The sequence below is a fragment of the Mesoplodon bidens genome, assembly GCF_964165515.1.
Source record: "Mesoplodon bidens genome assembly, chromosome: 1".
Taxonomy (NCBI): Eukaryota; Metazoa; Chordata; class Mammalia; order Artiodactyla; family Ziphiidae; genus Mesoplodon; species Mesoplodon bidens.
In genome coordinates this window covers 140729000-140741871 of record NC_138176.1, presented here as the reverse complement: position 1 = coordinate 140741871, position 12872 = coordinate 140729000, and the positions used below count along the sequence as shown (strand labels likewise).

Below are 12872 nucleotides of genomic sequence, written 5' to 3'. Positions count from 1 at the left end.
TAACCTATTTCACAGGAAGGTGATCTTCAGCCCCTAATGATGACCATGAGAATGAGAGTAGGAGAACAACTCTAATAATTTTTAAATCCAATTTCATGTTTGCAGACTCTGATATACAATCACTGAGAATTCATGATGTAGTTGGCATTTTACAACAAACGACAAAGGACAGTATTTCCTCCATACATTTCTCTTCTTTGCACCATGGATATTTACAAACTTTATGTCTTGATCTACTAAATGCAGTGTGTGATCAGGGATTAGATCCTGGATTTGGGCAAGGAGGGGAGGTTGAGAAACAGCTAAGAAGACATCAGTGGAATGATGAATGAAATTTGACTATGGACTCTGGACCACATAATACTACTGTATCAGTGTTACATGTCTTGATTTTGATCATTGTACTGTGGTTCTAAAAGAGAATGTCCTTATTTTTAGACAATACACAATGAATTATTTAACAGCAAAAGGGGACTGTCTACAGCTTACTTTCCAATGGTTCAGAAAACATGCATATGAAGAGAAAGAGACCAAGGAAGAGACCAAGAGAATGACAGAGCAAATGGGGCAACCATAGGTAATTTGTGAATCTGAGTAAAGGTTACTTGAGAGCTCCTTGTACTTCTTGCAACTTTTCTGTGAGTTTGAAACTATAGCAAAATTAAAAGTTACAAAAATATTTTAGGAGTGTGGATGGAACAAATGGTATTCTCCCTCTTTTCTATCTTGAATAGGTTTCTGCTTCCTAGAGGAAAAAACAGTGAACATTATTAAATGAAAATGGATAATTTGACAAATTAAGAAGGTAAATCAGGGCTTCCCTGGTGGTGCAGTGGTTGAGAGTCCGCCTGCCGATGCAGGGGACACGGGTTCGTGCCCTGGTCCGGGAAGATCCCACATGCCGCGGAGCGGCTGGGCCCGTGAGCCATGGCCTGAGCCTGCGCGTCCGGAGCCTGTGCTCCGCAACGGGAGAGGCCACAACAGTGAGAGGCCCACGTACTGCAAAAAAAAAAAAAAAAAAAAAGAAGGTAAATCAGACCCTAGGACTTCAGACCTGCATCTTGGCTCTTTTAAGTGATGAGGAAGGTCAGATCCAGGATAGTAGAATAAGAAAACAGATATGAATCAAAAGTGGGGAAAGAGAAACCAGAGAGGAAACTGAGACACAAGACAGGAAGTTGATACGACCTTATTTCAGAAACAAGGAAACACAACTGCCAAAGAGAAAATGAGTTTTCATGGGATAATAGAGTTGAGAATTTAGTTGAGAACTAGAGCCCTAGTACACTAACCACTGTTAGAAATATCTGATCATTTCAGAACCTTAATAAGCTCTTATGCCTATATCACTAGAGTCTCCAGGTTCCAGGGGTGGTAAAGAAAACAACTCTATATGACCCAGAAGGCCTTATAGAAATACGAGAGGTTGCCCAGGATATTCAAGAGACTCGTGCCATCATCTTATAACTACCTCCACTAACCCGACAGTTAACCTGGGTAAAAGGTTAAATTTTCAAACAACTCATCACATAGAATGTTTGATTTCAGTACAACTGGAATAAAATGATAAGGGAGGCATTACAGGAAGAGCACTGAACTTAAGAGTCAGAATACCAAGGCTCAAATCCTGACCCTTCTACTTATTAAAAGCATGACAACCTTTCTGGTTATTCATGATGTTTGCATAGGATAAATCTGCCCTGCCTGCTTCTAAGGGTTGAGGTCTCCCCATGTCTCCTTTGGACCCATCCAGCCATCCAACGTGTACTGAGCACTCAACTCTGCACTAAACTCTCAGAAATACGAAGATAGAAAAGCTATGAACCCTGCCCTCAAAGAGCTTGAAGTCCAATGGGGGACACAGATATGTAGACAGAGTCAAACAACCAAGACGTCACAATAAAAATATGGACAGGGCACAAAGGGCTGAAGGGGGCTGGGGATTCCACCACTGGTGGGAGGGATACAGGAAAGGCTTCAGAGAAGGTGAGGATTGAGCTGAGTCAGAAAAGATGAGTAAGTGATTACTAGGGCACTCAACACATTTCTGATGGATAAAATAGATATGGATAGATAGACAGAGCCTGGTAGGCAGGTAGAGGAATATATCACTTCAAGTTGATTGAACAATAGTAACAAAGGCACAATGTGAAAGAGTAACTGCAGGTAGAAGACAGCTGGGGATGGAGGAAGGAGAGAGAAAGACAAGGAAAAAGGGCATTAAGTACCTTGTATTCCAAGCTAAGGAGTTTTAACTTGATCCTAGAGCAGATGCAAAGCTACAAGTTTTAAAAATCCCTCTTATGGTTTTATAGTTGAAAGATGAAGATCCAAAAGTAAAATCAACTAGGGCAGTAATCCACCAAGAGAATGGAGTTGGGAGCTGCAATAAGGTGGAAATGAAGAAAAGGAGAATTCACAGGACTTGGAAATAGATTGGATGTGTGTTGGGTTGAAACAGTGATGGCAAAGGAGTTAAGGGTGTAAAGAGACAATATATTTATATGAAAGCAATTTCTAAACTATAAAAACAATTGAAGGGCTTCCCTGGTGGCGCAGTGGTTGAGAGTCCACCTGCCGATGCAGGGGACACGGGTTCGTGCCCCGGTCCGGGAAGATCCCACATGCCGCAGGAGCGGCTAGGCCCGTGAGCCATGGCCGCTGAGCCTGCACATCCGGAGCCCGTGCTCCGCAACGGGAGAGACCACAACAGTGAGAGGCCCTTGTACCGCAAAAAAAAAAAAAAACAATTGAAGAACATTGTTTTCTAAAGTCCAATTAGATAGTGGCAGAATCAGACAAAAACCCTCGTTTTGTCTGACGTTAATTTTCTTCTACCACAAAGAAATTTTTTTAAAAAAATCATAACTGAAAGTAATAAAAATATCCTCAAAAGTTTTAAAATAAAACTTCATCTGTATTATAGAGATTTAATAGATTTTTTCCCTAATTTTCCGCAGAGTATCAAGGTTGTTTCAAAGACACGCTCTGAAGAAATAGCCCTGCAATTCATTAGTATTTGACCTTGTTTAAGTTTTTAAACTTTCTGAGCCTCATATCACTCATTTTTGAAATGAGGGTACTAATAAGACTTCATACAGTATTGTTTTGAGGAATAAAGAAAATAATGCATGTACTTTTTTTTTTTTTTTTTTTTTTGCGGTACGCGGGCCTCTCACTGTTGTGGCCTCTCCCATTGCGGAGCACAGGCTCCAGATGCGCAGGTCCAGCGGCCATGGCTCACAGGCCCAGCCACTCCGCGGCATGTGGGATCTTCCCAGACCGGGGCACGAACCCATGTCCCCTGCATCGGCAGGCGGACTCTCAACCACTGCGCCACCAGGGAGGCCCGCATGTACTTATTTAGCACAGTGCCTGGCCTGTATTTGGTACTCAATAATTTGTATCATAATTACTACTAATGTGCAGGAAAGAGTTAACATGACAGGCCTATGATGCTGCCTACAAGGTTGGTCCTTGGCTGGCATCTGGGAACTTGCACTTTGGGAGGGGAGGGCTCTCTCATTCCCAGCACTAATAGGAATGGCTCACTGGGCCTAACCTGTTTGTACAAACAACCTGGCTTATGCTGAATACCTGCTTTCCTTCTGGAGTCTGGAATTCTGGTACATGCTTAGACAGAGGGTGCCTATGTGACCAGCCTCCAATGAAAACCTTGGCTACTGAGTCTCTAATGAGATTCCCAGTTAGAAAACATTTTACAATTGTCACAATTCGGTAATGGAGGAATTATATACCCCCTTTGTGGCTCTGCTGAGAAAGGACTCTTGCGAGCTTGTGCCTGGTTTCCTCCAGACCTGTCCCAGGCACCTTTTCCCTTGCTAATTTTGCTTTTTCTTCTTTCACTTAAATAAATCATAGCAGTGAGTTAAACTCAGTGCTCAGTCCCCTGAGTTCTCCTAGTGAATTACTGAACCTGGGGGTAGCCTTGGGGATCCCTGACACAACTAGTCTCCCTATTCCCTCAACCTTATAAACTATTGTCAGTTTTCATAACAGAGGAGGGTTACAGACAAGAAACCAACAAAATTGGTAATACCAAAGTCCAATTATAAAAATTTCCTGATTTCTTAGCTAACAATAGTTGCAGATTTACACGCTACTCGAAATTTCTGTATTCAAATATCTAAACATATAAAAATCTCTCCATTCCTTGTTTTCTCACCATTATTTAACAGGCCTTTTTTCTAATTAAACTCCAGCCCTGTTCTTCCCTGGATTCCATCTCAAAACCATGTGGAGGCTCCAGCAGAACGTCAGGTGGTCTAACCCCTGTGTCATTTAGTTCCCTGACCAGAAAGCAAGAGCACAGTTTCCTTTGTTCTGTGTTATTATAAGAAGAGCAAACAATATAAATTGTCAGTAAGATCTTTTATTGGTTCACTAGAAGATGCAGAAACATAAGCTAGTTGAGAAAGAGCAAGGAGGACAAACCAAAGAATGGCCCACAGCAGAAACTGAGACACAAGTTTTACAACATGAGACTTGGAAGAAACAGCTTGACTGAATTTCTCATCATCTAGAACAGAATTTCTTAGCATACTTTGAAAAGTACAATAAACTGTACTTAATAGGAAAATTTTCAGTAAAAGCTTACTGCCATCCTATTGAAGGAGCTGGGGTTCAGAGAACCAGGAAGAGATTGATGTCTGACTCTGTGATTAACTGAGAGTTTTAATAAAGGATGAATGTCACTGAATTGCTACAGAGAAACTAGGAATTATAGCTACTAGATCAATCAGTAGCCTACCCAGTATTTCTTTTAAAAACAGAACTATGAACAACTAAAATAAATATATCTGGGGCTACCGCAAAATGGCCCCCATGGTTTTTCTAATCCACTTAGAGTCTTACAAGTCTTACACTTTTAACAAAATATTTTCTTTTAATACCCGTTGATTCTGGGCACAGGGCACTGGGCTGGTAGGGCCCAGCCCAGGGCTCCCTGGCTGAGGCTCCTGCCCCCTGCTTCCACACGTAGGCATCTCTCGGGACAATTGGCACAAGAGCCACAAGACCGGGGACAAGAGAAAGCCCTACCACAGGAAGTGGAAGTATGAGCTGGAATGCCCCGCTGCCAACACCAAGATTGGACCCCGCCGCATACACACAGTCCATGTGCAAGGAGGGGCAACAAGAAGTACCGGGCTTTGAGGCTGGACATGGGGAACTTCTCCTGGGGCTCGGAGTGTTGTACACGCAAGACAAGGATCATTGATGTTGTCTACAATGCATCCAACAACAAACTGGTCCGTACCAAGACCCTGGTGAAGAACTGCATCATGCTCATTGACAGCACATCATACCGGTAGTGGTACAAGTCCCACTATGCACTGCCCCTGGACTGCAAGAAGAGGCCAAGCTGACTCCTGAGGAGGAAGAGATTTTAAACAAAAAACGATCAAAGAATATTCAGAAGAAATATGATAAAAGGGGGCTTCCCTGGTGGTGCAGTGGTTAAGAATCCACCTGCCAATGCAGGGGACACGGGTTTGAGCCCTGGTCCGGGAAGATCCCACATGCCACAGAGCAACTAAGCCCATGCACCACAACTACTGAGCCTGCGCTCTAGAGCCCGCAAGCGACAACTACTGAGCCCATGTGCCACAGCTACTGAAGCCTGCGCGCCCTAGAGCCCATGCTCCACAAGAGAAGACACTGCAATGAGAAGCCCGTGCACCACAACGAAGAGTAGCCCCCGCTCGCCGCAACTAGAGAAAGCCCGCGCACAGCAACAAAGACCCAAAGCAGCCAAAAATTAATCAATTAATTAATTTTTAAAAAACTTTCAACATAAAATACACTGCTATAAATAAATTTTTTAAAAAAGCAGAAAGAAATATGACAAAAGGAAAAAGAATGTCAGGACTTCCCTGGTGGTACAGTGGTTAAGAATCCGCCTGCCAGTGGAGGGGGCACTGGTTCGAGCCCTGGTCCAGGAAGATCCCACATGCCGCAGAGCAACTAAGCCTGTGTGCCGCAACTACTGAGCCTGCACTCTAGAGCCCACAAGCCACAACTACTGAGCCCCCATGCCACAACTACTGGAGCCCGCATGCCTACAGCCCGTGCTCCGCAACAAGAGAAGCCACCGCAATGAGAAGCCCGTGCACCGCAACGAAGAGTAGCCCCTGCTCGCTGCAACTAGAGAAAGCCCTCAGGCAGCAACGAAGACCCAACGCAGGCAAAAATAAATGAATGAATGAATGAATGAAGAAAAAAAGAAAAAGAATGCCAAAATCAGAAGTTTTCTATAGGAGCAGTTCCAGCAGGACAAGCTTCTTGCATGCATCACTTCAAGAGCAGGCCAGTGTGGCTGAGCAGATCACTATGTGCTAGAGGGAAAGGAGCTGGAGTTCTATCTGAGGAAAATCAAGGCCCAGAAAGGCAAATAAATCCTCTTCCCTCTTATCTTAGCTCATATAATAAAGGTGTTTATTGTTCTAAAAAAAGTGGGTTACCCACATTACAGCCCTTTTCAGATCACAGCTTCTAGGGCGAGGGAGATGAAAACAAGCACATTTATCCAAGGAAAACAGAGAAGTGGGCAGATTAACCCAAACAGGGAAGAAATATAACAGTGAAGTGCTACTGGGCTTACCTAGGAGCTAGGCTGAGAACTGTCAAGAAGGAATTTAGCCTAGCACTATCAGAACTTTTATTGCCTCAAGAATTCAGATTCTTATCTTAAAATTCCTGACTTTTGGGCCTCCCTGGTGGCGCAGTGGTTGAGAGTCCGCCTGCCAATGCAGGGGATACGGGTTCGTGCCCCGGTCTGGGAGGATCCCATATGCTGCGGAGCGGCTGGGCCCGTGAGCCATGGCCGCTGGGCCTGCGCGTCCGGAGCCTGTGCTCTGCAACGGGAGAGGCCACAACAGTGAGAGGCCCACATACCGAGAAAAAAAAAAAAAAAAAAAAAAAAAAAAAAAATTCCTGACTTTTTAATATAGTTAACTATTTCTTTTTAACTGTGGGAGGCAAACAAATCTGCAACCATATTTCCAACTGAAGGTCATAAGTTTGCCAATGAACATCAGTCCCCGAGAAAAGAATCCAGGAGGGATTAAAATGCCCAGCTCATGGGAGGAGGGGGGTTCAGGCAGGACTAGCTAACGGGACTAGGCTCCCTGGGCCAGTCAGCAGTAGCCAGAACGGAGATGGATTCTTCTTTTTTTTTCTTTTTTTTTTTAATTGAAGTATAGTTGATTTACAATATTGTATAAGTTTCAGGTGTACAGCACAGTGATTCAAGTTTCTTGCAGATTATATTCCATTATAAGTTATTACAAGATATCGGGTATAATTCCCTGTGCTATACAGTAAATCAATGCTAAGTGTCAGAGGCTGGGCTGTTACATGTTGTGACAACCTCTTCATTCTGTCCTTTCTGGTTCTCATGGTGGCGGAGGCTGCTGCCAGGAAAGACAATGGGTCAGGTTCTCAAATAAGAGGGTTTCCACTGTTCTCTTTATTCTGCTTAAGCTAAAGCAATTAGGGCACTTTTAACTTTGTATCACCTTTGTATTATCATTTACTATTTTCAAAGTGACTTAACAATTGCAATGTATTTCGATTGTATGGGTCCATGTTTCTAAGCAGGTAATGTAGGTTTCTGAGAGTTTTTTTGGTTAGTAAAGGACCACACTTTCCCAAGTTTACTGTTACATTCCTATTCTTTTCTTATGATAGTATTCAAATTATGACAAATCATTATTATACAGCAAAAAATTATTAATGTTTCCCCTTAAAATTTATTTTAGATTTTAAAATAATTCGTATTTCTAGTCTTATCTGAAACCCTTTTGGAATCCTGAATTTTTCAGATTTAATAAATGTAATATAGCACATATACGATATACAATCCCAGCAAGAACTGGACAGCCCCACATAATTAAACACATTACTAATTCTGCACACACACACACACACACACAAATCACACTAAGATAAAGACTAAAAATAGCTTCATCGAAGGTCAGGTTTTGCCACTGAAAGAGTTTTTGAAGTTTGGGTCTTCAGCATTTTGGGGATTTAGGAAGGTGGATAAAGGACTATAGTCCTAAATTACGTGAACCTGCAAAATTCCACAATGACAAGGTCACAGTGACAAGCCACAGCAGAAATGAACAGAGTTGAGGACCACCAGTGAGAAGCAATGCCATTCTGTCTGTATTGGGGGAACCAAAATACAGAGAAATCAGTGGGAGAAATTAGTGGGAGTAAAACAAAACAAAAACAAAATAAAAATGAGTAAATCCATTTCTGAGGAAGGTGCTCTAGGAAAATAGCAGAATTAAATAAAATAAAATCAAACATCAAGATCACCAACAGGGCTTCCCTGGTGGCGCAGTGGTTGAGAGTCCACCTGCTCATGCAGGGGACACGGGTTCTTGCCCGGTCCGGGAAGATCCCACATGCCGTGGAGCGGCTGGGCCCGTGAGCCATGGCCGCTGAGCCTGCGTGTCCGGAGCCTGTGCTCCACAACGGGAGAGGCCACAACAGTGAGAGTCCCGCGTACCGCAAAAAAGAAAAAAAAAAAAAAGATCACCAACAATCTACTGTAACCAACTAGACAATGGCATGTGGTCAAAAAGGGCAACACAGTCTCCCAGCAATTCCCTAGAACCCAAGAAAATTTCTAAAAGGGAGGAATGTGGCTGGGCCTGCAGTACTAGATGAGGCACTCCCAAGATGGCAGGAGAAAAAAAGATGGGTCAGAGGCCACTATATATGCATGCACCTCATCTAGTGGTAGAACCAGAGGCTAAAACAACTGAAAAGCCAGGAGCTGGCTGACAACATGGCCCCCCTCTGCCACCTGCTCATTGACCAGGTTCTTAGTGAGCCACTGCCCTCTGCTCCCATCAGAGGAACTTTGCACTAGCTGCTTATCACCAAAAAAAAGTTGAACAGTTCTGTTGTCAGTCAACTTCACCAAATCACTAAGCAGTTTTAAGTAACTTTCACTTAATAATGAAGAAATATTCATATAAAGTGATGAACATAGACAGTTTATATGTGCTAAAGAAGACTTTTATACATAGTATGATAGCTTATGGAAAACAGCCATGTACACAGCATACTTAATGAATTCCACAAGGATCTAAAACTGATGTAGGAATTTGTTTTCTCTAACACATTAATTCCGTAAGCCGATATAAAATGTATACCCATGTGTACTAAACCCATAATTACCAGACTTGTGAAAAATGTCTATCCATATCCTTAACTTTATCTTTCAAATCCAAATGATAATAAATCATTACCTTAACTTCATTAACCTAAAGCTTACTCCATAAGATTTGGAAAGTATGCGGAATGTCAGTATTATAAAATAGTATCAACATGGAAAGCAACAAAGTAAACTTTGATTGTCTCCTACCTCTGCCCGACCCTCATAGTAGGTTAACATGGACTCTGTTAGCACAAAAAGTCTCTCTTTGTAGTTTAAGGGTGAGGTCTTCTTTTTCTGCTGTGACCTTTTAATAAGAATCTCTTCCAGAATAGTGTTAAAATTCATCTCGGTCTTCTGATCACTGTTTCTCCCGCCATTGAAGATCCCAGGGTTCTGAAGTAAGAAAATAAACAGTTGAAATAAAATGTGGCATGTTAATTATCCAAGAATGCTGCCATTCCAAATTTACCAAAACAGATTTTACTCTCTGACCACAGCTAGAGCCGAGGAATGTTACTCCATGCACCTGGACTAAAAATGTCCAGGGTATGAAAGCTCAACCTCCTCTTCTTCCCCAGCCCCATCCTGTTCCTCCATGTCCCTGGATTTCATAAGAAAATCTAATCAAGGTTTGCCATGATGATGATTCACTCCTTTGTCCCTCCCTGCCATCCCTTAGCTTGCTGGCACACTCTTCTGCTATCTGATTGCAGGGAAACAAATACCTCAGCAGGAAAAGTACATTTCATCGCCTGCATGGCTGGTTTAGGCTGATATTTAAATTGCCTCAGGATCTTGGTACACAAAACAGACAAGCACACAGGCACGGTAGACTGTGAACAAAATGCATTACCACAGTGGTGGATAGCATTCAATCTCCAGCTCTAATAAGGATGTAATCTTGATCAAGCATCCTCATCACCAGAGCCACAAGGATGTTCTCTGATACCTACACTACCATGCTCCACATTTCTCTTCCCTATGGCTCCTGTCTCAGCCACAAGAGGAAGAAAACCCACCCAGTTACAGCTAATCCTACTCAGCTAACCTACCCTACACAGCTGCCCCTCAGGGCAGAGCTCACCTGTATAAGGTTCTCAGCCCTATATTTGGAGCCCCACATCTAGACTATCCATGCCTAGACTAATAAGCCTTCTAAAATCCAACGAAATTTAACTCTCTGAAAACCAAAGATACTCAGAAAAGGCCTGAACATTCTTACCTGAGACAAGTTGAACGGACAACAGCCCTTTCTTCCCTGCCCTCCACCACACCCTGACAAGAAATCATTGTGTATCAAACCACAGAGGCAACAGGAGTCATGTGAAGAGCACAGCCGGGAACTTGATACTGCCAGTGAGGAAGTTTACCATCTTCACGCCCAACCCGACACCTCAGAAACACCCTTGCAACTCCCTATTACCGAACTCTCCTCATCCAATCAGGCCCTCCATTTTCTGGAAAGTTACTTTACAACAGCTTAACCTCTGAATATCATCAGTATCCTTCATTCATAAAATATGGATGTAAATACCACAAGGTTACTGAGATGTGGGAGAGAACTTATTAAGAACACACCACACAATCATTAATCATTAGAGAAATGCAAATCAAAACTACAATGAGATATCATCTCACACCAGTCAGAATGGTCATCATCAAAAAATCTAGAAACAATAAATGCTGGAGAGGGTGTGGAGAAAAGGGAACACTCTTGCACTGTTGGTGGGAATGTAAATTGATACAGCCACTATGGAGAACAGTATGGAGGTTCCTTAAAAAACTACAAATAGAATTACCATATGACCCAGCAATCCCACTACTGGGCATATACCCTGAGAAAACCATAATTCAAAAAGAGTCATGGGGCTTCCCTGGTGGCGCAGTGGTTGAGAGTCCGCCTGCCGATGCAGGGGACACGGGTTCATGCCCCGGTCTGGGAAGATCCCACATGCCGCAGAGCGGCTGGGCCCGTGAGCCATGGCCGCTGAGCCTGTGCGTCCGGAGCCTGTGTTCCGCAACGGGAGAGGCCACAACAGTGAGAGGCCCACATACCGAAAAAAAAAAAAGTGTCATGTACCAAAATGTTCATTGCAGCTCTATTTACAATACCCAGGACATGGAAGCAACTTAAGTGTCCATCGACAGATGAATGGATAAAGAAGATCTGGCACATATATACAATGGAATATTACTCAGCCATAAAAAGAAACGAAATTGAGTTATTTGTAGTGAGGTGGATGGACCTAGAGTCTGTCATACAGAGTGAAGTAAGTCAGAAAGAGAAAAACAAATACCGTACACTAACACATATATATGGAATCTAAGAAAAAAAAAAAAGGTCATGAAGAACCTAGGGGTAAGACGGGAATAAAGACACAGACCTACTGGAGGATGGACTTGAGGATATGGGGAGGGGGAAGGGTAAGCTGTGACAAAGTGAGAGAGTGGCATGGACATATATATACTACCAAACATAAAACAGATAGCTAGTGGGAAGCAGCCGCATAGCACAGGGAGATCAGCTAGGTAGTTTGTGACCACCTAGAGGGGTGGGATAGGGAGGGTCGGAGGGAGGGAGATGCAAGAGGGAAGAGATATGGGAGCATATGTATATGTATAACTGATTCACTTTGTTATAAAGCAGAAACTAACATGCCATTGTAAAGCAATTATACTCCAATAAAGATGTTAAAAAAAAAACTACACAAATGTTTATTATTGTTATTTTTTAATTCCAATGCTCTTTTCCTACCTCAGAGAATTACGATCTGGGCCATGACAGTAGCTTTCCAACTGGTCTTCCATTCACCCCCGGCTCCTGCCACATTTTATTCAAACTACATGCCCCTTATTCCCATTGGATCAACCTTCAAAGATACCACTTTTGTCATGCCATTTCATTCATCAGAAATCCTCAATGCCTCCCCAAAGTCCTCCCCATCACCTGCAGGATAAAGTCAAAACTCCTTAGCCAAAACACTGGACATTGTCCACAATCTGGCTGCAACCTAACATCCAACCTTTACTTCCACTGCTCCCCAAACACTCCACACCCCAGTCAAAATAGTCAGCATTCACTCCCTGGCCTAGAAAATTCCCTCTCTCCACCTATGAAAGCTCTACTAGCTCAAAACTCACCTCCCTAGTGAAGCCTTTCCTGATGATTCCAATTAATTAAAAACCATCCAATTCCTGTACCCATGATCTCTGTATCACCCATTATAGAGCTCATCATTGCCTTCCCTGTTCTAGAGCAATAGATGTACATATTCTAACTCTCACCTAGATTTTATGCTCCTAGAGGAATAGTTCCCAACCTTAAGTGCACATTAGAATCACATAGAAAGGTTTTTTCCGAATGCAGATGTCCAGAATCCATACCCAGATATTTTGAATTGGTCTGGGGCAGGGTCCAGCACATCATGACTTAATGTGTAGGTAGATTTGAGAGCCACTACTTTAAATGAAGAGAAATTGGGCTCTTACACTAACTCTTTATACCACTCTTGGTGTTTATGGATAACAGATTAGCAGCTGGATAACAGACCCAACTGACCCATTATCCTAAGCTGAGAAGTCAGAGAAAAAAGTTCTTGTTCCTTTGATTCTAAGTTGTCCTCCTTATTTTATTTTATTTTATTTTATTTTATTTTATTTTATTTATTTTTTTTTT

At 42.7% G+C, this 12872-nt stretch overlaps 1 protein-coding gene and 1 pseudogene across 6 annotated transcripts in view; one reads left to right on the top strand and one right to left on the bottom strand.

Moving 5' to 3' along the window:
• The window catches only part of TEC (tec protein tyrosine kinase), a 156127-nt gene that overhangs the window by 95005 nt on the left and 48250 nt on the right, over window positions 1-12872 (bottom strand). For all 5 annotated transcript variants that reach the window (XM_081236591.1, XM_081236587.1, XM_081236588.1 and 2 more), the window contains one exon: window positions 9404-9589. In XM_081236591.1, coding sequence (XP_081092717.1) covers window positions 9404-9541 — 138 coding nt within the window. In that variant the 5' untranslated portion in view covers window positions 9542-9589. The remainder of the gene's footprint in view (window positions 1-9403; window positions 9590-12872) is intronic.
• On the top strand, window positions 3742-5497 carry LOC308620176 (small ribosomal subunit protein eS8-like; annotated as a pseudogene). Its single transcript has 2 exons — window positions 3742-3805; window positions 5003-5497. The product of its transcript is annotated as a small ribosomal subunit protein eS8-like (transcript).